General features: G+C 39.1%; 1 protein-coding gene and 1 long non-coding RNA gene across 5 annotated transcripts in view; one reads left to right on the top strand and one right to left on the bottom strand.

The window, feature by feature from the left end:
• ZBTB1 (zinc finger and BTB domain containing 1) overlaps positions 1–18246 on the top strand; it is a 30718-nt gene extending 12472 nt beyond the window's left edge. For 2 of the 4 annotated variants that reach the window (XM_033187758.1, XM_033187757.1), the window contains exon 2: positions 6867–10328. In XM_033187758.1, coding sequence (XP_033043649.1) covers positions 6885–9026 — 2142 coding nt within the window. In that variant the 5' untranslated portion in view covers positions 6867–6884 and the 3' untranslated portion in view covers positions 9027–10328. Of the gene's footprint in view, positions 1–6866; positions 10329–17895 lie in introns of those variants that run through there. The other 2 variants (XM_033187759.1, XM_033187755.1) reach the window with 2 other exon arrangements.
• LOC117069482 lies at positions 618–27023 on the bottom strand. Its single transcript, XR_004431562.1, has 3 exons — positions 26936–27023; positions 3476–3655; positions 618–845 (listed from the first exon to the last, which is right to left on the bottom strand). It is a non-coding gene; the product is annotated as an uncharacterized LOC117069482 (long non-coding RNA).
• Between the last annotated feature and the right edge of the window lie 65 nt (positions 27024–27088).

Raw genomic sequence — 27088 nt, 5'->3', positions numbered from 1 at the left:
CAGTTTATCCTACTCATTCATCAAGGCTTTACTCAAATCCTGCATCCTTCCTAAAGCCTACTATTTTGGTATAATTAATGCTTTTCTTCTAAACCCTTGCTGAACTTTATTCAGTATAGTTATTTTTATTTTTATTTTTGAGATGGAGTCTTGCTCTGTTGCCCAGGCTGGAGTGCAGTGGCTCAATCTCAGCTCACTGCAACCTCTGCCTCCCAGGTTCAAGTGATTCTCCTGCCTCAGCACCCCCCGAGTAGCTGGGGTTCCAGGCATCCGCTATCATGCCCAGCTGATTTTTGTATTTTTGTAAAGACGGGGTTTCATCATGTTGGCCAGGCTGGTCTTGAACTCCTGACCTCAGGTGATCCACCCACCTCAGCCTCCCAAAGTGCTGGGATTACAGGTATGAGCCACCGCACCCGGCCTCAATATAGTTTATTAAACTCCTCAAATTGTTTCTTGGTTTCAAATTTAATTCCTCATATACAGTTATCTCTATTGTACACCATCCTTCTCCACCCTCCATTTCAATGCTTTATCCAGTGTTAGGAACATTATGAGTATTCAATACATTCTGATATTCTGATGTTAAAATGTAAGAATCCTTTCATTACATTTTCGACTTTTAAAATACTCTGTAATCCTCAAATCCATATGCATACATACATTCGACCTATAAGACATAGAAATAGGTAAAAGGAAACATACATAAATCTTCCTTGAGATCCAGAGGTAATTGTAAGTCAGTCAGAGATTGGGGTGCTGAATTGGGACTGTGATGCTAGGCTCTCTAGACTTTCACTGAGACTAAGCAAATCTTCTTCAAATGCCTCATTGGTGCTGCAAGTCTATGACACAATTTAAAGGGTGATTATTTGCCTCACAGAAACACTTTAAAATTCCTTTAAGTTACTTCTTTATTCATTGAATATGCTTGTTTATAGATCCTTAAATTATCATTTACCAAGGCTGGAGTAAAAGAAACTTTAGCAAAACTGTTATTTCCAATTTAACAGATCTAGCAATGAGGAAAAATATTTCTGAAATCTTACTATGTCAGTGAGAAATTTACTGAAATAGCTTACACAGTATAACTTAGGGAACACATTTATCAAATAAGACTAGATTGACAAGCTCTGCCTCCTGGGTTCCCGCTATTCTCCTCCCTCAGCCTCCCGAGTAGCTGGGACTACAGGCACCTGCCACCACGCCTGACTAATTTTTCGTGCCTTTAGTAGAGACGGAGTTTCACCGTGTTAGCCAGGATGGTCTCGATTTCCTGACCTCGTGATCCACCCGCCTTGACCTCCCGAAGTGCTGGGATTACAGGTGTGAGCCACTGTGCCTGGCCTCAAAAATTTTTAATGAAAAAATTATCTTCAAGAGATAAGCTAAAAGTCTCACAGGAATTTAGATCCCTCCTCCCCTGCCCCATATGCCTCTGCCTCTTTTTGGTGTATTAATCCTTTTTAAAGCCTTTCTGGGCTGGGCACAGTGGCTTATACCTGTAATCCCAGCACTTTGGGAGACTGAGGTGGGAGGATTGCTTGAGCCCAGGAATTCGAGACCAGCCTGGGCAACATAGCAAGACCTCATCTCTACAAAAAATACACAAAAATTAGCCAGTCCTGGGGGCATATGCCTGTAGTGCTAGCTATTCAGAAGGTGCGAGGTGGGAGGATTGCTTGAGCCCAGTGAGCTGTGATGGCATGCCAACCTGGGTAACAGAGTAAGACCCTGTCTCAAAAAAATAATAATAATAATTAAAATTTAAGAAAAAAGAAGAAAACTTTTCTGAATGAGGTGTAACAAGGACACAGTTGCTGGTGCTAATGTGTGAATGATTGCTATTATAAGTTACTCTGCCTAAAATCAGTTTTACTCAGAACTTGGACATTTGCATAATAATGTTACTTAAACTACAATTCTAGGTCAGCCTAAAAACTTGTGTTAGAATTAAAAATTAGACACAGCATTTGTTCAGCTTTCATTTGTTCAGCTTCCAGCTCTATAGGGGGAACATAGGAGTATAAACATGGAGGCAATGGGATTCACACTGTGATGTGTCTGACCCAGAGCACTTGTTCTTTCTACTACAGCATGATGCCTTCTTCTGTAGAGTGGGCACTTTACAGAATACATGTTGAATGGAATCACTGATTTAGGAAAAGTAAAACTTCCTCAAATGAAGTTTCCTTGATATTACAGAATATTTGTGCTACTGCTGATGATCAATACTTTATACAGTGCCTGGTATACCAAAGGTACTCAATAAATGTTTGTTGAATGAATAAATGTGCATTAAAATGCTATAAGTGCTCTTATTTGTTTTAGTGCTTTATGTTAATAAAAGAATATGTATTTTTACTCAATTGAATTGTGACTATAGCTATAGATATGCCTACATATTGATCTTCTATGTAGTTGTATTAATTTTGGTTGCTGATGATAAAACTGCTGTTCATCTAGATAAGAAAGGGTCCTTGGAACTTCTGCGCTCTTTATATCATTATTTCAAGCCTGAACTATTTAATACTTGAAAGTTTTTATAGATTAACTACTGGCTTTCTAATAGACTCTTATTTGGAAGGAAATTTTAAGGTTATCAAGTCAAACTTATCCTGATGCTTAAATAAGCATCGCCATCATTACAACATCCACTGTTACTTTCATTATTACATGCCAAGCACCATACATTTTACACATTGCCTCTGTGAATCCTCATATATGACATTGTATTTGAGGTATTGTTATTCCTACCTTCACAGTTCAGGAAACTTAGAGTCAATGAGGATAAGCAAGTTCCCAAAAGTGGGAAAGCTAGATAAGAAGCTAGGTCTGTCTGATCCCAGGCCCATGCTCTTTTCACTACTCTACTGTCCTCAGTAGCATCCTGTTCCTGCTTTAATATGGGTACTCATTCTCCAAACAAGTTTGTTTCATTCTTGAACTACTCTTATTAATAGAAAGTTTTGGTTTTTTGGAAATAATACCTATCCCTCTGGCTCTTACTCTATGGTTGATTATTAAATGTCTCTCTGAATCCTACAAAAATGACTATAGACATAGAAATTTCATCCTACTTAAAACGGGCTTGGATCAACATTTTTGTGTATTTTTTTCATCTTTTTCCCCCCACCTTTTGAATAAGGTTGTGGCGTGGATTTGTTTTATATAATTCTAACATAATTTTGTATCCTGTGTTTGTTTATTTGGCTCTCCATCTTGAACATTTTTCCCACTTCTGTAGTTTCCATTCAGAAATATAATTTTTAATTCACTGCCATGTGACAGTGAATTCTGGGGCATAGATTTATTTACCTTAACAACTCCTTTTCTTACTAGGCATTCAAATTAGAAGTAATGCATTAATGAGTATATTTGTGCATACATTGCTTTTTGTATCTAGATACATGCTGAACATGATTCCTCACAGCTTTTTACAGATACCTGAGTTACAGAGGTTTGAAATACCTACTTGAAACTTGATCTGGCTTCCAGAAAAGGTGCAGTGGTTGCAATTTTAAGAAGGTAGCAGGTTTCATCATAAGCCATCTTCATTTCACCAGTCCCATATTTCTGGCTATGGAACTTTATGTCTTAGAGGTGGCAGGATGAGCATATAGGTAGTAAAAGGGGTGTGTGACCCATATATGATCTGTGAGGAATGGATAAAAAGTAAGTAGAAGTACGTAAACTTAGATACCCTTAAATTACTACTACAGAGCTTGAAGAGTGAACATTTCTCTGAACAGCTTGTTACGTGTTCTTTTTAAGTTCAGTCAAATTGCATAGGAACTTATTTTTAAGTAGAAGATAGATTCTGAAGCTTTATGTATATGGATTAAAAATTGAGGCTAAAATTTGATCTTATTTTAACTTTATAGTTTGATAGGATTTTGAGTGCTTTTAATATTTCCTCTCCTTTCTTCCTTATCCAAAGTCAGCTCCCTATACTAAAAATATTTAAATGCCCACTAATATTAAGTCTAATGTTAAGTGAAGAAAACTAGTTGCAGACAGGTATATATAGTATGATACCATTTAGGTTAAAAAACACAACAAAAACAAAACTATGTGCCTGGCATCTCATAGGTACTGTATATGCTAACTATGTACATGTGCATCTCAACAGATCTGAAGGTATATAATCCAGAGTGTTTGAAAGGGTTACCTCTGAAAAGAGGTATGTGACCTGAGGTATGTTTTTATTCTATACGCTTCTATGTTTGATTTTTTTGCTTTTTTTTTTTTTTTTTTTTTTGGAGATGGAGTCTGGTTCTTGTTGCCCAGGCTGGAGTGCAGTGGCGTAATCTCTGCTCCCTGCAACCTCCGCCTCCTGGGTTCAAGCGATTCTCCCACCTCATCCTCCCAAGTAGCTGGGATTACAGGCACCCACTATCACGCCTGGCTAACTTTTTTAAATTTTTAGTAGAGACACGTTTTCACCATGTTGACCTGGCTGGTCTCGAACTCCTGACCTCAGGTGATCTGCCCACCTCAGCCTCCCAAAGTGCTGGGATTACAGGCATGAACCACCGTGCCCAGCCTTACTTTTTTCTTTTAACAATTAAAAAAAAACAAAAAAATAGAAGAGGCCAGGTGCAGTGGCTCACACCCACAATCCCAGCACTTTGGAAGCCCGAGGCAGGAGGATCGCTTGAACTCAGGAGTTCAAGACCAGCCTGGACAACATAGCAAGACCTTGTCTTTACTAAAAAAATTTAAAAAAGGCCGGGCGCGGTGGCTCAAGCCTGTAATCCCAGACCTTTGGGAGGCCGAGATGGGCGGATCACGAGGTCAGGAGATCGAGACCATCCTGGCTAACATGGTGAAACTCCGTCTCTACTAAAAAATACAAACAACTAGCCGGACGAGGTGGCGGGTGCCTGTAGTCCCAGCTACTCGGGAGGCTGAGGCAGGAGAATGGCATAAACCCGGGAGGCAGAGCTTGCAGTGAGCTGAGATCCGGCCACTGCACTCCAGCCTGGGCAACAGAGTGAGACTCTGTCTCAAAAAAAAAAAAAAAAACCTGGATGTGGCGGCATGCACCTGTAGTCCCAGCTACTCTGGATGCGGGAGGATTGCTTGAGCATGGGAGATTGAGGCTGCAGTTAGCTATGATCATGCCACTGCACTCCAGCCTAGGTAACAGGGCGAGACCCTGCTTAAAAAAAAAAAAGGAAGAAAACTTTACACTCTCAGGATAAATAAAATACCTTCTCAAATAAACCCATGCTTCCTTATACCATGAAAAGCATGTTGAGCAACATGAGACACATTCTAACTCTGTAGACCTATTGCTTCTCTGATAATTCAAGAAAAGACAAAGGCACTAATCCAACTTATTTGTTTGGTGCCATTTCTATATAATCTAATAAGGTTTTTCTGTTTTGTTTTTGAGATGGAGTCTCGCTCTGTCGCCCAGGATGGAGTGCAGTGGCATGATCTTGGCTCACTGCAAGCTCCACCTCCTGGGTTTACACCATTCTCCCACCTCAGCCTCCCGGTGGCTGGGAATACAGGTGCCCGCCACCACGCCTGGCTGATTTTTTTTCTATTTTTAGTAGAGACGGGGTTTCACTGTGTTAGCCAGGATGGTCTCGATCTCCTGACCTCGTGATCCACCTGCCTCGGCCTCCCAAAGTGCTGGGATTACAGGTGTGAGCCACCGTGCCTGGCCCTAATAAGGTTTTTAAAATTTTTATTTTTGGGACAGAGTCTCGCTCTGTCACCCAAGCTGGAGTACAGTGGTGCGCAATCATGGCTCACAGCAACCTCAAAATCCTGGGCTCAAGACATCCTCCTGCATCAGTCTCCCCAGTAGTTGGGACTACAGGCGCATCATCATGCCGGGCAAATTTTTTTTTTTTTTTTTAAGGCGAGGTCTTGCTATGTTGCCCAGGCTTAATAGGGTTTTTAAAATAGATTATTTTAGCAACACGTGGCCAATCTTGTATCATCTATTGCTGCCCACACCCACCCCATTTATTTTTAAGCATATCTCAGATATATAATTTCATCTGTAAATACTAAAGTATGTATATCCGAAAGATAAGGATTCTTTTTAACACAATCAAAATACCTTTCTCACACTTAAAAAATGAGCAATAGTTCCTTAGTATTAATCATCTAGTAAGTTTTTAATACTTTACAATCTAATTGTTAACTTTCAGTTTAAGTTGCTGTTTTATTTACTTTAATTACTCATATCCTTAAAGAGTTTCTTTTTTTCTTTTCTTTTTTTTTTTTGAGACAGAGTCTTGCTCTGTCATCCAGACTGGAGTGCAGTGGCGCGACACAGCTCACTACAGCCCAGCCTCTACCTGTCGGGCTTAAGTGATCCTTCCACTTTAGCCTCCCAAGTAACTGGGACTACAGGTGATGCCACCACACCTGGTTAATTTTTTAAACTTTTTTGTAGAGATGAGGTCTCACACTATTGCCCAGGCTGGTCTCAAACTCCTGAGCTCAAGCAGTCCTCCTGCCTCAGCCTCCCAAAGTGTTGGGATTACAGGCATGAGCCACAAACTTGGCCTCCTTCAAGTATTTTTAAATAAATGTCTTTCTTTCTGTTCAAATTTAGTGTACATGTTCCCCCCAAGAGTTGTAATGAAACTAAAACTGTCTTTTGCTTTTGATGCCTTTGTTCAATTTGAAAAACCTGAATAAATGGCTGGATGTCTTCATCTTCAGATTTAAATAATGATTCAAGTATATATTGTTGAGTTTTACTATATTAGAATGGAAAGCTCTTAATTTCTTGATTGTAATAGCAAAGTCATGCAAGTCACAAATCATGATAACAATTACTTTTTTCCAGTGCTTTTCTATATCTTGTCTGACTTTAATATTTTTGTTTTACATAGGTGTCTAATTAATAGAAGATGGCAAAGCCCAGCCACAGCAGCTACGTACTTCAACAGCTAAACAACCAAAGAGAATGGGGTTTTCTCTGTGACTGTTGTATTGCAATTGATGACATTTACTTTCAAGCACACAAGGCAGTTCTAGCTGCCTGTAGCTCCTATTTTAGAATGTTTTTCATGAACCATCAGCATAGTACTGCACAACTGAATCTCAGCAACATGAAAATTAGTGCAGAATGTTTTGATCTCATTTTGCAATTTATGTATTTAGGAAAAATTATGACAGCTCCCTCCAGTTTTGAGCAGTTTAAAGTGGCAATGAACTACCTACAGCTGTACAACGTTCCTGATTGTTTAGAAGACATCCAAGATGCAGATTGTTCTAGTTCAAAATGTTCCTCTTCTGCTTCCAGCAAACAGAACAGCAAAATGATATTTGGGGTAAGAATGTATGAAGATACTGTGGCTCGAAATGGCAATGAAGCCAACAGGTGGTGTGCAGAGCCAAGTTCAACAGTAAATACACCACATAATAGAGAGCCTGATGAAGAGTCTTTACAATTAGGTAATTTTCCAGAGCCACTATTTGATGTATGTAAAAAAAGTTCCGTGTCCAAATTATCTACTCCAAAAGAACGTGTGTCAAGACGCTTTGGGCGGAGTTTTACCTGTGATAGCTGTGGATTTGGTTTTAGCTGTGAAAAATTGTTAGATGAGCATGTGCTGACCTGTACTAACAGACATTTATACCAAAACACGAGATCTTACCATAGAATAGTAGATATTAGAGATGGAAAAGACAGTAACATCAAAGCTGAATTTAGTGAAAAAGATTCTTCTAAAACATTTTCTGTACAGACGGACAAATACAGAGGAGACACAAGCCAGGCTGCTGATGATTCAACTTCAACCACTGGAAGCAGAAAAAGTAGTGCAGTGGAGTCTGAAATAGCTGGCGAAGAGAAAAGCAGAGCTGCTGAGAGGAAAAGGATTATTATTAAGATGGAGCCAGAAGATATTCCTACAGATGAACTGAAAGACTTTAACATTATTAAAGTTACTGATAAAGACTGTAATGAATCCACTGACAATGATGAATTAGAAGATGAACCTGAAGAGCCATTTTATAGATACTATGTTGAAGAAGATGTCAGCATAAAAAAAAGTGGTAGGAAAACTCTAAAACCTCGAATGTCAGTAAGTGCTGATGAAAGAGGTGGTTTAGAGAATATGAGGCCCCCTAACAACAGCAGTCCAGTACAAGAGGATACTGAAAACGCATCCTGTGAGCTGTGTGGACTTACAATAACCGAGGAAGACCTGTCATCTCATTACTTAGCCAAACACATTGAAAATATCTGTGCATGTGGTAAATGTGGACAAATACTTGTAAAGGGTAGGCAGCTTCAGGAACATGCTCAGCGATGCGGTGAGCCCCAAGATCTGACCATGAATGGGTTAGGAAATACTGAGGAGAAAATGGACTTGGAAGAGAATCCTGATGAGCAGTCTGAAATAAGAGATATGTTTGTTGAAATGCTAGATGATTTTAGGGACAGTCATTACCAGATAAACAGTATCCAAAAAAAGCAGTTATTTAAACATTCTGCCTGCCCTTTTCGATGTCCTAATTGTGGCCAGCGTTTTGAAACTGAAAATCTAGTGGTTGAACATATGTCTAGCTGCTTAGATCAAGATATGTTTAAGAGTGCCATCATGGAAGAAAATGAAAGAGATCATAGACGAAAGCATTTTTGTAATCTGTGTGGAAAAGGATTTTATCAGCGGTGTCACTTAAGAGAACACTATACTGTTCATACTAAGGAAAAACAGTTTGTTTGTCAAACATGTGGAAAGCAGTTTTTAAGAGAGCGTCAGTTGCGACTGCACAATGATATGCACAAAGGCATGGCCAGGTATGTCTGTTCCATTTGTGATCAAGGAAACTTCAGAAAACATGACCATGTACGGCATATGATTTCTCATTTATCTGCTGGTGAGACTATATGCCAGGTCTGCTTTCAGATATTCCCAAATAATGAACAGTTGGAGCAGCACATGGATGTTCATCTGTATACATGTGGAATATGTGGAGCAAAATTTAATTTGAGGAAAGATATGAGATCACATTATAATGCCAAGCATTTGAAAAGAACCTAAGTGATTTTCTACTGTACTAATGTTTAGGTGATAGCAGGTAAAACACCAAAGCAAAGGATATGAGCTATTTAGGAATTGATTATATAAGATGATTTGTTAGAAACAAATTTCAAGGCCCTTTTAACTTTAATATTTTTGTTAGGATTTTAAGTATCTACATTTAGGTATTAAATGTTTATCATTTTTGTTGTTTCTTAATAGAATTATTTGTTTTTAGTTTTTCTTAGCTATGATTAAAATTACTTTTTAAATGTAGACTACAAGTGGTTGTTACCCATTCAATGACTATTAAACTTTAGTTTTTCATCAATAAGGTGATGACTTCACTATTTCTATGTGGGTTTTTTTTTCTTTTTTTTAAGGTTATCATGTGAAATTTTAAACCCAGAATCATTGACCATTTCTGTTTAAATTTTTAAAATTCTTTAAGTAATTATTTGAAACTATCCCATTCACTTCTAGTGAGTTAACTACTCTTTATTCCCCCTTATTAATGAGATTCACATTCTTAAATTGACAAGCTTATTAGGCAAGTTAGGTGCACTGAATCTAACCTTTAAGGTTGACATGGGCTCAAACTTGGCCTAAAAAGATTGATGGACCTGAGGAAATTTTTATAAATGAATATTTCCTATAATTGATAAAATATTATCATTTAATTATCACATTTAAAACTTATATTAAGTGTAAATTCCAATGGCTTTACCTCACTTGAAAAATTAGTGAGGATAAGTCATTTTGTTTTGTGATATTAAATTTAACTATGATAGTTAATTAAAAAGACATATCTTGTATTCATTAAAAATATTTTAATTTAAAATATTCTGATTTCTAAAGTGTGTTAGTTTATCAATTATTTTTGTTTATAAATAGACTTTAATAGCTCTCTAAGAATATGACATCTAAAGGAAAAAATGATTTTTTACAATTACGTACTTTTGGAACTTTGAGATTTGAGAAAGCTTCCATGTATATTGATAAATCTAATAAAATAAAGAGATCAATTATAAACCTGGTTGTTCTATAAAAGTAGAGTGCACAAAAAAATGTCTTGTGTTTTATACTGTCTTAAGATTTGGAGGAAATGTGGCAAATTGCAGTTTATCGCCATTATCATTTTTTTCTGTAAAAGACTATAAAACGAGGATTATAAAATAATCACAGAGTATATCAATGGAAACAGTTTATCGTTTTTTCAGTTAAAGTAGTAGTATTGTTAGTTGTTGCTGACACAGGGTCTACATAATTACATGTGAATTAAAACATTGGCAAAACTGACCCACAATAAACACATCTATTGAATAGAATGCCTTTTAATGTGAGTTACTTACAATGTAGTACCCTTTTCATAATGAAAGGGATTTTAATTAACTCCTAATTTTAAAAATATAAATTTGTGCCGGGCGCGGTGGCTCAAGCCTGTAATCCCAGCACTTTGGGAGGCCGAGACGGGCGGATCACGAGGTCAGGAGATCGAGACCATCCTGGCTAACACGGTGAAACCCCGTCTCTACTAAAAATACAAAAACTAGCCGGGTGAGGTGGCGGGCGCCTGTAGTCCCAGCTACTCGGGAGGCTGAGGCAGGAGAATGGCGTAAACCCGGGAGGCGGAGCTTGCAGTGAGCTGAGATCCGGCCACTGCACTCCAGTCCGGGCGACAGAGCGAGACTCCGCCTCAAAAAAAAAAAAAAAAAAATATATATATATATATAAATTTGTGATTCTGAACACTAATTTGACAGCATTGCTCTTTTTGTTCACATCATATTTAAAGTATGCAAATCATATTTTGTATACAATTTACATAAAAGAACAAGTTGCCAAAAGAACTGAGAGACATACTGGCGAGTACAGATTTAGTTGAAAGCATTAGAGCACAATGTGAGCTCAGAGATTTGTGGGGATATGTTGAAGTGTTAAGTAAGGATAGGAACAGCACAGGAACCAAGTGCAGAATTCAAATAATGGGAAATAGGCAGGGGACAGGGGTAGAATACACACAAAAATTAAAACTTTAACAGCAAAAGCAGGAAAAGTGATTCATCTTACTCTTACTTAGATACAATAGTTTATCAAGTAATTAAATTTGAAATCCAACTTAAAATGAAATGTGGTATGTATATTACTGATAGGAACCAGATAAAAGTTCTCTAACCCAGAGACCATCAGAGAGTAGTATAAAGAGATCAGATAAACCAAGTTTCCAAACTACAGTGTATAGTATCATAATGGACATAATTTTCTTTGAGATCACTTTTTTTGTGACTCATCAACATTTTTCTTGCAGTGGCTTTTCCCATCATTAAAGAATAGGGCTTTTTCTAAATACTACCAGTCTTTGAAGAAAGGATAATCTATTCCATTAGGAAGGGGGCTTAATTTAGTGTTTTGACATGTACTAACAGCTAACAATTAGCAAGCAAATATATAAACTTTACTAATTTTACATGACTGAGATGTTTATAGTTTTAGAAAGCCATACCTCAATTTATTTTTTATTTATTTATTTATTTTTTGAGACGGAGTCTCACTCAGTTGCTCATACTTCTTGGCTCACTGCAACCTTCACCTCCCAGAATCAAGCAGTTCTGCGCCTCAGCCTCCTGAGTAGCTGGGATTACAGGCGCACGCCACCACGCCCGGCTAATTTTTGTATTTTTAGTAGAGACGGGGTTTCACTGTCTTGGCCAGGTTGGTCTTGAACTCCTGACCTTGTGATCCACCCACTTCAGCCTCCCAAAGTGCTGGGATTATAGGTGTGAGCCACCGCGCCTGGCCACCTTAATGTTTTTTTTCTGAGTTTCATGTTTCACAGAACATACTTTTTTGTTTTGGAACTAGCTACAGGGAAGCACAGGCTTCTCTAAAGTAGAATGTACAGTCATCCTTATCAAGGCAAAAAGTTAACTTAAAGACTACTTGCTTTTTAAAATTAGGGAGAATGAAAAATATCCAGCACTTTTCTCCAGCCCAGTTCTCCAACCCAGTTCCTTCATATCTCCTTCCTCTCCTGGGGCAGAGCTGCAGAGCTGTCATTCCTTGCTGTTGCTTCTTGCCCTCCCTGGGTGTGAAGATAATGAAACAAGTTTGTAGAAGCTGCCAGATCTTCTGCCTTTGTAACTTAGGTATTTAGGTTCCAAATCTAAAAATGAAAGGAGAAGCTACAGAGATAGATAGTGGAATCAAATTCTCTTTCTGTCTCATGAACACTGAGACTCTTTTGCTTTGGCCCTTTTATTCTACACAGCAAGAAAACCCAGAGGAATGGTTCGCAAGTTTGCCATCAATTATAGTACAATAGAACTTGCATGTTCTATGATTACTTAGTCAACAGGACTAAGAATCTCAGAAATTAATAAAGCACAACCAAGGCAGCAGTGGATTAGGACTCAGAAATGTGTCTTCATCTCCCTCATGTTTTTAAGGTAAAAATATTCAGAGAGGCCAGGTGTGGTGGTTTGCATCTGTAGTTCCAGCTACTTAGGAGGCTGAGGCAGGAGGATCACTTGAGTTCAGGAGTTCCAGACTAGCCTGGGCAACATAACAAGACCCTATCTCTAAAAAAAAAAAAGTGTTTAATTAGCAGGGCATGGTGGCATGCACCTGTAGTCCCCAGCTACTCAGGAGGCTGAGGTGAGAGGATCAGTAGAGCCCAGGAGTTCAAGGCAGCAGTGAGCTATGATCATGCCATTACACTCCAGCCTGTGACAGAGTGAGACTCCATCTCTGAAAAAAATTAGAAATGACACACATGGGTTAAATGGTATATGGCAAATGTTTAATGTGTAACTAACAGTTTGAATATGGACAAAAATTCAATTAGAAGAAAGAATTCCAGAGGGGCTAATTATTTTAAAAAAAAAAAGTTTGCTAGAGCAGTCAAGACACTAATTAAAAGGAAAAGTAGAGGCTGGACACCAGCATTTTGGGAGGCCAAGGTGGGTGGATCACCTGAGGTCAAGAGTTCGAGACCAGTCTGGTCAACATGGCGAAACCCCATCTCTACTAAAAATATAAAAATTAAGCAAGGCACAGTGGCTCAAGCCTGTAATCCCAGCGCTTTGGGAGGCTGAGGTGGGTGGATCACGAGGTCAGGAGTTCGAGACCAGCCTGGCGAACATGGTGAAACCCCATGTCTACTAAAAATACAAAAAAATTAGCTGGGCATGCTGGTGCATGCCTGTAATCCCAGCTACTTAGGAGGCTGAGGCAGGAGAATTGCTTGAACCCAGGAGGTGGAGGTTGCAGTGAGCCAAGATCACACCACTGCACTCCAGCCTGAGTGACAGAGCGAGACTCCGTCTCAAAAAAAAAAAAAAAAATTGGCCGGGCATGGTGGCGTGCACCTGTAATCCCAGCTACTTGGGAGGCCAAGGTAGGAGAAACTCTTAAACTTGGGAAGTGGAGGTTGCAGTGAGATGAGATCATGCCACTGCACTCCAGCCTGGGCAACAGAGCAAGACTCCATCTCAAAAAAAAAGAAAAAAATTAATACACATGAAAAATCATTTTACTATCGCTAAAAAATATATGAACAGGATATAAAAATTGAATAAAAATCAAACATTTGAAAATTATAGGTGAAATGAGTAGGGATTAAAAATAATATTATTATAATTATGGAATGCCTAATGGAACAATTTTATGAACATGCCAAGGATATGCCTAAATAATTGAGATTTTTGTAAGTGATGAGAGAGGAAAAAATAATTTAGATATTATCTTTTATATTCTAAAAAAGTAGGAAGAGAAGCTGGTGGTTGTTGACAACTTTTTCCCTGGTTAAACAATACTTATTCCCTCTAAGTCAGTAGTTAAGGAACTTCGTATTTAATACATTTCTGGAAAATCTCCCCCAAAACCAGTTTAACCGTTGTAGTATTTAAATTAAACATAAAACTTGTGTCATTGTTAACAAAAAGCCAAATCACTACCAAAAGAAAAAAATCTGAGTGTATGTGCACACATGGTTGAAAATAAAGAAATCTGGTATACTTAATTTTAACTGGGTTTTTATCATGAATTAAAAGTTAAAACCTTTTTTTTTTTTTGACATTCATCTATTTTGATCAGTTCCTCAACTTTCCTTACTACTCCCATCTCCTTTGTAACATATGCTTCTCGGCCGGGCACGGTGGCTCACGCCCGTAATCCCAGCACTTTGGGAGGCAGAGGCGAGCGGATCACTTGAGGTCAGGAGATCGAGACCAGCCTGGCCAACATGATGAAACCCCGTCTCTACTAAAAATACAAAAATTAGCCTGGCGTGATGGCGGGCACCTGTAGTCCCAGCTACTCGGGAGGCTGAGGCAGGAGAATCGCTTGAACCCAGGAAGCGGAGCTTGCGGTGAGCCGAGATCGCACCACTGCACTCCAGCCTGGGCGACACAGCGAGACTCTGTCTCAAAAAAAAAAAAAAAAAAATGCTTCTCAGTGACAAATGGCCTGTGCTCTCTAGACATCCTAGCATCAACAACTTCTAGGATTGCAGGGTACCAAAAAGCTCTGGGGGAACATATGCTTGTAGAATCCCTCCCACATCCTTGATAACCTGAGGTGCACTAAACTGGGGATGATAGCATGAATGCCAGGAAACTAAAGCAAGTAGGGTTATATTTGGTGTTAAGAACTTGAAATTGCATCCCATATTTGGGAACCCATGATCCATCCATCCTAGGGCTCTCAATAACCTCAGCATCCATTTATTTAGCACTCTCTATACTCCGTGAAGTGCTCTACATACATAATTTTAATTAATCCCTACAGCCTTGTGAGGTAAGTATCATACTAATTTTCCAGATGGGGGACTGAGGTTCAGATAGATTATTTTTGCTAAATCACACAGAAACTATATATATTAGAACTGGAGTTTGAACCTAGGTTTCTGACTTCTACATTCCTGTACTCCACCTACCAAGAAGTATAAAGAAGGGCCTTTCAGCCTAGGAACACATGTGATAAAGCTCCTTTGAGACTGTGCTCCTTGTTCATCTGTCATCTGCTGTGCCTGGTAAGGTGGCTAGTAATAGTGGGTACCCAAGTAACATGCTGAATAATGTGAAAACATGTGAGTGGAAAACAAAACTTTATTTAAATGGTTGATTAAGAATGATGTTTTAGAAATAAATATTAAATGCTGTTATTTTTTGATTTTCCTTCATTTAAAACAGTTAGTGGTACTGTCAGCCATCTTGAGGGGCCCATAGTAGGTGCTCAATTAAAAATTAATTTGAATTCAACTTCCACATTTCTATGTCTGTGACTTTTTCCTCCCTTATTTTCCCTATTCCTGTACTTTATGTTTTAATCTCCCACCAATCTCCATTTCCTTTTATTGGTTATGAGACTGTTGAGTTGAAGGACTGAAATCATTTGAAAATAAATATTCCCAAGAAAAAGCAGGATAACAGAATAACCAGTTTCCTCTTTTTGCCTTAACAGATGATGTGGATAAGAAATTCATCATTTTAGCCAGGCACGGTGGCTCACACCCATAATCCCAGCACTTTGAGAGGCTGAGTTGGGAGGATTGCTTAAGCCCAGGAGTTTGAGACCAACCCTGGCAACACAGCGAAACCCATCTCTACAAAAATTTAAAAATTAGCTGGGCATGGTGGTGCATGCCTGTAGTCCCAGTTACTTGGGAGTCTATGGTGAGAGAATTGCTTGAGCCTGGGAGGTCGAGGCCACAGTGAGCCGTGGTTGTGTCACTGCACTCCAGCCTGGGCAACAGAGTGAGACCCTGTCTCAAAAAATAAAAACAAATAAATTCATCATATCTTTGGCTACTAAACAGAATAACCCCCTCCCCCAGTTACCATATGTGATTGATTTGATTAAGATTTATAGAGCAATCTAAGTTTGCCTAAAAACAAAAGTTAGTTAATCTAGCCACTTAGAATTCAATTTCCCAAAATACCTATGGATTTCTAGGGTAAACTTACAGAGACAGTTTTACTCATAAAACAAATGAAAGATAATTTCAGGAAATGACACATAGCTGCATAACCACCCTAACCTAGCAGCAAATTTTTAAAAAGGTTATTTAATGGTTTAAGTGAAACAATCTCCCTCAATTTAATATTATTTTAACTTTATGCATCTATTACCTGATTTCTATACTACTATGTTAAACCTACTGCTTTAATGATCTGGCTACCATCTACCAAATGTCACTTTTCAAGTGAGAACAGAAGAATGGCATGGTGAAGATTCCGTGGACAATGTCTATATAATCATTTAAGCGTTAAATATAAACTAAACAACAATAGCAGCTTGTAAGTTAATGCCAATTCTGGCCGGAAGCAGTGGCTCAGGTGGCTCACACCTGTAATCCCAGCACTTTGAGAGGGCGAGGCAGGTGAATCACCTGAGGTCAGGAGTTCGAGACCAGCCTGGCTAACCTGATGAAACTCCTCTACTAAAAACACAAATAATTAGCCAGGAGTGGTGGTGCATGCCTGTAGTCTCACCTACTCCAGAGGCTGAGGCAGGAGAACCGCTTGAACTTGGGAGATGGAGGTTGCACTGAGCTGATATCGTGCCACTGTACTCCAGCGTGGGAGACAGACTCCATCTCAAACAAACAAACAAAAAATTAATGTTAATTTTGATCAAACAATACCACTTACATTTATATGCACACAATTGGTTGAATTTAGCATTAAGAAGTTCAAATCCTACTTAAATTGTTTCCTTATTCAGGAGAACCAAATCACTGAAGTCAATTAGTAGTGTCAAAATTGGTCATTCTTTCCATCAAAATCCACCACAGAGCACTAAGGGACAGAAAGCCATTATAATTTCTCATTATCCATCTCAATTGCTGACCAAAAAAGATAGTATGAAGATTACAATTAAATACTTGGCTCTGAACTGAACGTATCAATGTACTAATCATTATTGTATTAAGTGAAAACACAGGAATGTCTAGGGCCAAAGGATGACTGAAATTTAAAAGATTATTTCATATCAGAGTCAGGGATATTAATAATTTTATGTGAGAAAATTTGCAGTTTGTTTTCTCCTATTTGAGGAAGGAACAGTTATACAGCTTACAAAGCCCCCACTTACTTAAAAAGTTAACGTGTTTTTATTCTCCTTAAACCAACTTCTCATATCAAACACAATCAGGAGCGCTCATTCTTAGATAATAGAAACATTAATTCTAAGCATCCAGATTATGAACCATCTTTTTTTTTCAAAAGCTTATGTTCCCTGATGTGAGCAAAACATCTTAAGAGAGAATTTATTTTATTAAAAAAATTTTTTTAAATTAAGAATCTTATTATGAGGGCAAAGCACTGTTGCCAAAAATACAATTTTACTCAGAATCACTAGGGCAGGTTAGGAGGCTTATAAGCCTAGGAATTTGCAGAAAAACCCCTCCTCTTCTTTTGTGTGTGTATTTGTATGTGTGTGTATGCTTCATTTTCATTTGCAGAGTGGCTGAAGACAGTAAAAAGAATATGAACTTTAAAAAAAATTGTTAGATTTATGTTTCAATCAGAGATTTGTTAAAGTACATTGTAAAATTATTTTATTTGAAGGAAAACACTTCTTAACTGCTTCCTTCCTCCCTACTTTCCTCTACTTGTCTGACCCCTATCTTTTTTTATGTTATATATTTATATGTCCTACTGATAGATTAATAAGAACATCTTATATTTGAACGGTACAAGTTACATTCAAGAAGTAATTAATTTAAATTCTAGGGGCTATGCTTGTGTTTCCATGTTCTGTTCTGTTAACAGTGTGTTGGCCTAGTGCCAAAGCCAAGAAATTCTGATCTAAGAATTATGTTGTATCTTGTAGAGCAGTCAACTTGTAATATTATTTTTCTTGAGTTTTGTCTTTTTCTGTGTGGCAGTGGTGAAATAGGGCCTTCTAAACCTGTGGAGAAGTGAAAGATCTGAATTTGGAGAGGACATGGGGAAGAATCAATCTTCAACAGATAATCTTTAAGTGCAGACCCAGGAATATCAGATCTGAAGTGGCACCATCTTTTCTGTCTTCCTGACAAACTTCATCAGCCCAAAAAGTTCCAGTTGCAAAGATCCAAGAAAACTCAGTAAAGATCACTTTGGAATCACTTTGTTGTAACAAAATTGATTCATGGTGACTCTCTAATATTTGTGTAAATCTGCTAAAGAAAAGTAACTAGAAAATTCATACAACATCAGTGGTTACAGCTATACTAAAATAAAACTTTATATGCTAATTATCTTCGAGGGTCTTTCTAAAATAAAAGGGGTTGTTAGGCTACTGCAAATATAAAGAGACATAATCACAAATCTATTTATATAGATATAAATAATTCTAAACTTAAAATCACTAGAATTGTAGCTTAAATATTACGAAATGTACTTAGGCAACTTAAAAAGTTACACCAAAAATCTGTAGTTTAGAGTGTAAGAAGTAATGGGTACAGAGAAAAAAAATTTAAGACCAATATTTTAACAGGATAATTTGGTTATTACTCACTATAGTAAAACACTTGCCCTTCTTCCTTTTCCACTGTAAATGCCAATCACAATCTTGATCATTTATATTAATGAAACTCCTTTTTTAAATCTGTTAACTTGAAGGAGAACAGAAGTGGTATTACTTCAATAGTAGTAGATTTCCACAAATCAGACACATTATTTTTTTCTGAACTTGGCAATATAACCTAATAAGGCAGAATTAGTTTCTGTTAAAATACTTATTCTCAATATTTATGTATAAACTATGCTTCTCGGCTTTCAAATTTCAAGATAAAATTTAAGTATTCAATGAAACGATGGTTAACAGGTTTTTAAAAATCTTTAATGGAGAAGTTAAATATTTGGTGAGATTTTAGCCTGGCTATAAATGCTTTGTTTTATACATATATATGCACATATACACATTACTTAACCATATGCATTTTATTTCCTTATTCTGAATATACTTGTAGTTTTACTTCTTTCTGTTTACATACCCAATTCCTTATGATTATTTTCTTTTTACTTTCTTCTGCTGAACACTTACTTTTTAAAAATTTATTTATTTATTATTATACTTTAAGTTCTAGGGTACATGTGCACAACGTGCAGGTTTGTTATGTATGTAGACATGTGCCATGTTGGTGTGCTGCACCCATTAACTCGTCATTTACATTAGGTACATCTCCTAATGCTATCCCTCCCCACTCCCCCCACCAATTCCTTATGATTATTTTGTTTCTTCTGCAATATCAAGATGTTATATATTTTGAGAAATGCTTATTTTTATGACTATTTATTCCAATGTTTTAACAAGAAGCACAGAGATTTGCAGTATTCTTAATAGTATGTACAGAAGTTACATAATTTAAAAAACCCTCACTATAAAGTAGGATAACTTGAATATTCATTCTAATAATTATACCAAGTGAAAATCTAAGCGTTAATTGCAATGTGATAGTGGGTAGAAAGAAGAGAAAAACCCACTATAGTGTTCAAATACATGTGAATTCAACTGCTTTAAGAGAAATAAAACAAATAAGCCTAGGGAAGTGTTAGAGAGTCTAAAAAACCCTAGAGTTAATCTCTTTTGGGAACATGAGGAGGTATACAGAACTGCAGACTTCTAAACATAAGTAGGAAAAAGAAAAATAAAAGAATATTACCAATAATTAAAGGTGCCAGATCAAAGTAGTAATAAATCAACAAATAATTTTTGATTGACTGGTGGAATTAGATTTACTAAATAAAAATGGCTTAAATTTTGACTGTACTAACTATAAATGTAATGAATTATAATAATTATAAATGGTATAAATGCATTCTACAATGTGATTATTTTCTGTATTTTAGTATACAGTATAAAATGGAATTATTGGGTTAAAGTACTTTTGTTACTTTTTTAATCCATTGTTTTTACCTAATAAAATTTCTTCCTCTATATTCCAAAGTTAAATTGTCTGTATATTACTTTTATTTATACTGTATTTTTTTCAATCTGGCCATTTAAAAAAATTACTAGTTTTGAAAATTATTAACTCCTTCCATCCTCTAATACCACAATAATAAGTATCTGATATAGCTAAGTATGATGTTCTCAGGTAGCTTAAGATGTGCACAAAGAGAATTAACTAAAATTCTTATTGCCAGATCCTGATTTCTTTCAATATAGAAGAATGATCTGTTACTCAGCCTGGAAAGTAGTGGCAAGATTATAGCTCGCTGTAACCTCAGACTCCTGGGTTCAAGGGATCCTCCCACCTTAGCCATCCTAGTAGCTAGGACTATAGATTCCCACCATGATGCCTGCTAATTTTTAAAATTTTTTGTAGAGAAGGGGTCTCCCTGTGTTGCCCAGGTTGGTCTTGAACTCCTGGGTTCAAGTCATCCTCCTGCCTTGGTCTCCCAAGTGCTGGGATTACAGGTATGAGCCACTGCATCTGGCCTGGGTTTCCTTCTTAATACACAAAGAAATAATTATTTATAAATATCCATTGATAAAGTGTTCAGCTCTTTCGGAGGCTTAATTCATTTTTCAAATAACAAACACAATTTACTGTTCAGAGAAATAACTTATTTGCCAGTATAATTCATTTTTTTTTTCAGTTTAAGAATTAAATAAGTATTAACAATAATTGCATATTGAATCTGATTCTCCAAGTATAGGACAGCCTCACTTCTTCCAGATTATTTCAGTCTCTTCCACAAGGGTCTATACGGTTAGCACTAAAAGCTGAAGTAGGTACAATTTGTCTGCTATTGTCATAGATTAACTTCTCTTCTGGAAAAAGCCTTCCAGGTTCAGGTCTCTTACCCTTCCATACCAGGCATGGAAATGTCTTACCCCAGCCTACTGTGTATCTACAGCTTAACTGTAACTCCAAGACTGAATTTTTTAAGACTTAAAGAAACAAATGGCAAGATTTTTCCTGTAGTGATAGGTGAAGAAATATTTTAGGACACAGCACTTTGTAAGAATTATAAAATGGCAGTATTTATAGAGATCTTAAAGATAATCATTAGTTGAACTTCAGTTTGCTCAAGGGCCCTCAAATGAGAGGCTGTTATTCCATCTTTTCTTCAGGCCAACATTATCTCCTCAAGAAAATCTACTACAACCCTTGTGAAGGTTGTGCCTGGGTAGAGATTGAGAGGATTTTAGGAAAATTCAAGAGTTTGGCATTTTTTTCCCTAGTAATTCTGCAAAAATTTATTATTGCTCAGTCTCCTTAGGGCAGGTCTAATACCCAGGCACATAGTTTTAGGCCATATCTTATTCACCTTTGTATCTCTAGTACAAATATTTTCAGATATGACTTTGTTTCAACTTTTGGTCTCTGCAGTGTCATTTAGTACAGAAATATAAGAGGTAGGCAGAGTATCTTCCTACTATAAAGAAAAAAATGAAGTTATTATTTTCAGTATTTTTGTTAAATAATGTGTCTCAGGTCACTTTTAATAAATACTAAGCTAGTGAGTTACTACTGCTTTCCAGGCACTCTTCTGGGTGCTAGGAATTAATTACAGAGGATTTGACATATGTTAAAGCTCTTGTTTTTCCCACCATTTAATCTTGTGGAGCCTTAGTCTTTGGATTTAAAAAATACTTTAAAACACCCTAGTATTTATAATCTGCCAAAGAGAGAGTTCACTTGTTGAAAATCAGTAATAATTTCTATGTAAGACTAATAAACTTTGTTTCAACTGTTGATATGGTTTGGCTGTGTCCCCACCCAAATCTCACCTTGAATTGTAGCTCCCATAATTCCCATGTGTTGTGGGAGGGACCTGGTGAAAGATAATTGAATCATGGGGGAGGTTTCTCCCATATTATTCTTGTGGTAGTAAGAGCTGATGGTTTTTATAAGGGGAAACCCCTTTCGCTTGGTTCTCATTCTCTCTTGCCTGCTGCCATGTAACTGGTGGTAGTGAGTAAGATCTGATTTTTTCTTTTTTTCAGCATCTAAAATCTTTTTAATAAGAGAGTAGGATCCAAGGTGAGTTTTTGTAGCCTCGGCTGGCCTGTCGGCCCCTCCACTCGAACTTTCACCCCTTGGAGCAGACGTAGGGTTTGGTGTGGCTGTGTGGGGTTCCCAGGCCTTGCTGAAATACTGGTACGCCTTTCAGCCCTTGCAAGGACTGGAAAGCAGGACGGTACCACAGCCCTTGGGCGTGTCCAGGAGCAAGATCTGATGGTTTTATAAGGGGAAACCCTTTTGCTTGGTTCTCATTCTCTCTTGCCTGCTGCCATGTAAGATGTGACTTTTGCCTTCTGCCATGATTGTGAGGCCTCCCCAGCCACATGGAACTGTGAGTCCACTAAACCTCTTTTTCCTTTATAAATTACCCAGTCTTGGGTGTCTTTATCAGCAGTGTGAAAATGGACTAATATAGCTGTTAATAGTGAAGTTCTCAAAATCAATTGTAAAAGTACAGTAAGGAAACTTAGAAAAATTACTGATAATTCTACCTTCTAGATAACCAATTTTGATGCATTTTAAATCTATATAAGATTATCCTACATATGGCCGGGCGCGGTGGCTCAAGCCTGTAATCCCAGCACTTTGGGAGGCCGAGACGGGCGGATCACGAGGTCAGGAGATCGAGACCATCCTGGCTAACACGGTGAAACCCCGTCTCTACTAAAAAATACAAAAAAAACTAGCCGGGCGAGGTGGCGGGCACCTGTAGTCCCAGCTACTCGGGAGGCTGAGGCAGGAGAATGGCGGGAACCCGGGAGGCGGAGCTTGCAGTGAGCTGAGATCTGGCCACTGCACTCCAGCCTGGGCGACAGAGCGAGACTCCGTCTCAAAAAAAAAAAAAAAAAAGATTATCCTACATATAAGAAGCATATAAGAAGATACAAGTTTCATATATTTTGTTCACTTAATTATACCAAGAAAATTTTCCCATGTCTTTAAAAATCTTGTAAACCATGTTTACGGCTGCGTAAGAATTCATCATATGCATGCACTATAATTTAGGTAATCTCTTAATTTTGGATATTTAAACCATTTCCTTTCTATTATCATTAACATAAATAATACTACCTGCATTTTCTATTAATTCCTTAGAATAAATCCCATGATGAGTAATGCTAAATAAAAGGCATGATCATATTTAATGTAAAGAAAAAATATTGGCCAAGTGCGGTGGCTCACTACTGTAATCCCAGCACTTTGGGAGGCTGAGGCTGGTGGACAGTTTGAGCTCAGGAGTTCGAGATCAGCCTGACCAACATGGCAAAACCCCATCTCTACAAAAATACAAAAATTAGCGGGGCATGGTGGTACATGCCTGTAGTCCTAACTACTCCAGAGGCTGAGGTGGGAGGATCGCTTGTGCAAGCTGTGAGCCTGCCACTGCATTCCAGCCTGGGTGACAGAGCAAGTCCCTGTCTCTTAAAACAAACAAACGAATTTAAAAAAAAACAAAAAACCCAAAATACAAATACAGTGTATTTTTTGGGAAAAGCTTAGGATGCCACTTAAACTATGGAACATATGAAACATAAATTAGAGCAGAAAAAAATCTACACTGCTAATGAAAATGCGGGTATAATTGCTACTGTGGTTTCAGAAAGCTGTGTTAAAGATGAATGTGGCAGTCAGATTGCAAGATGTGTTTGTAATTGGGCACAGAGGTAGCACAGTTACTGTGCAAAAGAAACTATTCCTCTGAAGCTCTAATTTTAGTGTTTCTATGTGAGAACCCTGGCCTGCTTGCTCTTTTGCAATCTTGGTTTGCTTGAGGTAAGTGTGTGAGGGCTGACTGAATGCAAGAGATCTAAAGAATCTGTGTTTCTCACATTCTTTGTTTCAGTTGTAGCTGAGACTGTATCTCTAAGTCATATATCATCAGTTCTACAAAGAATATGCATTGCTTCCAGCCCACTAATTCCCTCTTTTCTATAAAAGAAAAGAAAAGAAAAGAGAAAAGAAAAACTCAGGCCTGTAATGCCAGCATGTTGGGAGGCCAAGATGGGCAGACAATTTAAAGTCAGGGGTTCAAGACTAGCCTGGCAAACATAGTGAAACCCTGTCTCTACCGAAAATACAAAAATTAGACGGGCGTGCTGGTGCACATAAGTAACCCAGCTATCTGGGAGGGTGAGGCATGAGAATCTCTTGGACCCAGGAGGCAGAGGTTGCAGTGGAGCCACTGCACTCCAGCCTGGGAGACAGAACAAGACTCTGTCTCAAAAAACAAACAAACAAACAAATACCCCCCCCATCCCGAAACTACACAAAAGACAAGAATTTCCAAGAATAAAATCAAGAGATCTGTACTCACAATTCATGACAATTTCAATTAGAAAAGTCTGGGTTTTATCCTTGTTTTCCCAATATTTTTTTTCTTTTTTTTTGAGACAGTCTTGCTCTGTTGCCCAGGCTGGAGTGCAGTGGTGTGATCTCAGCTCACTGGAACCTCCACCTCCCGGGTTCAAGCAATTCTCTGCCTCAGCCTCCCAAGTAGCTGGGATTACAGGTGCCCGCCACCATGCCTGGCTAATTTTTGTATTTTTAGTAGAGACAGGGTTTCACCATGTTGGCCAGGTTGGTCTTGAACTCCTGACCTCGTGATCCACCCACCTTGGCCTCCCAAAGTGCTGGGATTACAGGCATGAGCCACCGTGCCCGGCCTTCCTAGTATTTTCTTTAAAAGGTCTCCTTTTTTGAAATTTTTTCAAATTCATGGAAAAGAGGATAGGAATTATGGGTAAAACTAGTACTAACTGATGACACTAACCGATTAATAGCAAATTATGTTCTTAAAAACTGGAAATGATATACACCACTACATAAAATAATCTTAAATGTTCATTGACTGACTTTATAGAATTCTGTCAACGTTACTTTTTGGTCACAGATAACTTCTGGGTTGACAAAAGCTTTTCTTGAGCGCCATTTCATACAGCTTTTACATGGCTGCACATCACTAGCCTGCTTTAAAGGATGGTGCTCCCAGCCCAAAGCCTCAGGAAAAAGGCCATGGCCCAAAAAGCTCTGAGATGTATTCTATCCACCCGAAGAGCCTATTGCTTGCCTGTATCCCTCCCTTCTAGTGACACTAATTTTCTGTACAGAAATCCTAGTTCCCCAGCAAACACTGCTCTCATCTTTGCCCATACACAATCTATGTAAAGAATGACTTTCCTATTCTTTGCTGGCGAACTTCAGCTCCCGGCTCAGGCATGTCACCTCTTCCAGGTCGCCCTCAGCAACGCACTTTTCCCTCAGCCTGGTTGTGCTCCCTGTGTTCCCATGGCGCTTTGCTTTCAGCGCTTCTCCTAAATTATGTTTACCGCTTTATTAGACTCTCTACCTCTGAAGACCAGGCCATGTCATTTGGCTTTTTACTGCCATGTAGTAGGTACCCGTTCAGGCTTGATGGAGGAACATCCCCAGCCTCCCCATAAATATTATGTAAAGTGATCGCTGTCTTTGCATCCTCCTGGAGACCATTTATTTTATTTTATTTTTTTGAGACGAAGTCTCGTTCTGTCGCCCAGGCTGGTGTGCAGTGGCGCGATCTCGACTCACCGCCTCCCAAGTAGCTGGGACTACAGGGCGCGTGCCACCACGCCCAGCTAATTTTTGTATTTTTAGTAGAGACGGGGTTTCGCCATGTTGGCCAGGCTGGCCTCGGAACTCCTGACATCAAGTGATCCACCTGCCGCGGCCTTTTAAAGTGCTGAAACTACAGGCATGAGCCTCCGGGCCCGTGCAGGAGCCCATTTATATGGGAGCCTGCTTCTACAGATTATCACCTGGTACCAGGGTATTTTCCAGACCTGTCCTCACATTCGTGTTAAACAGGAGGAAGTGAATCGCGCTCCTTTTCATCTATCTTCTCGGAGGGTTTATGGCTTCAATAGTAACCTCAGCACAGCCAAAGAAAATCATTCCATTGCATTGAGCGGAGTCAGAAACATAACTAGGTCACGATCACAACTGCCTGTGTGCCAGGGTGACCGCGACTGACTGACTTTATGGTGTTTCAACGTGTGGGTTTTGACTGATTATATTACAGGTTTTCCAGTCAAGAACTCAAAGCAGTGGATAAAGCACTTGCGACCTAAAATAAGCAATGGAACGAACAGGAAGGCGAAACCAGAGTTCAAAGCGGCAGGACAAACAGGAAAAAGGAAGAGTGAGGCAGGAAGGGTTTAAATGCAGGCTCCTCGGAGGACGAGTCGCCGCCACACCCGTCTGCCGTCCCTCCAGCCGCCCTCAGGCGGCGCGGGAAAACGGTCGGCCTCGCCCTGGGCTCAGGTTCTCTCCGCCCGCCAGGCAGTGGGGCTTTTTTTTGTTTGTTTTGTTGTTGTTGTTTTTGAGACGGAGTCTTGCTCAGTCACCCAGGCTGGAGTGTAGTGGCGCGATCTCGGCTCATTGCAACCTCCGCCTCCCGGGTTCCAGCGATTCTCCTGCCTCAGCCTCCCGAGTAGCTGAGACTACAGGCACGTGCCACCACGCCCAGCTAATTTTTGTATTTTCAGTAGAGACGGGTTTCACCATGTTAGCCAGGATGGTCTCGATCTCTTAACCTTGTGATCCGCCCGCCTAGGCCTCCCAAAGGCTAGGATTACAGCCGTGAGCCACCGCGCCCGGCCCCAGCCAGGCAGTTTTAATCGAGTGCTCACAACCACTGAGACTCAGCGAAGCACGCACCGTAAAATCCCAGGAGGCCGACCGCTGGTTCAAACTTTGTCTTTTATCCCCGTCCAAGGGATCCGCCCTCACCCCCCACCCCAGCCACGCCAACTCCCTATTCCCTCCCCTTGGACGGCGCGGGGAAAACAAGCTGCTCGAGCCGTATTTCTTCGGTGCAACCAACTCAGAATGAGTTCCTCCGCCCCTGCGTGCTCAGCGAGTCGGCACCCTAGCACTGAACTGCATTTAAAGTCTCAGGAATTGAGCGAACCCTCCCGGGGGCTTTCCTCACCCGGCTTCCCTTCCACGCCTCCTCCCCGTGCCACGCCTCAGTCCGCGCTGCTCATTGGTCGCGTGCCCTGCCAATCCGATGCCCATCGGCTAGGGCAAACACAGCGAAAAAGCGCGTACACCTGGCTCTGGGAACGCGCGCCTAACGCCCGCC

Source organism: Trachypithecus francoisi, unplaced genomic scaffold (assembly GCF_009764315.1).
Source record: "Trachypithecus francoisi isolate TF-2019V2 unplaced genomic scaffold, Tfra_2.0 Lachesis_group3, whole genome shotgun sequence".
NCBI classification, from domain to species: Eukaryota; Metazoa; Chordata; class Mammalia; order Primates; family Cercopithecidae; genus Trachypithecus; species Trachypithecus francoisi.
Note: the sequence above shows the minus strand (reverse complement) of the source record. Positions and strands in the feature narration are given on the sequence as shown.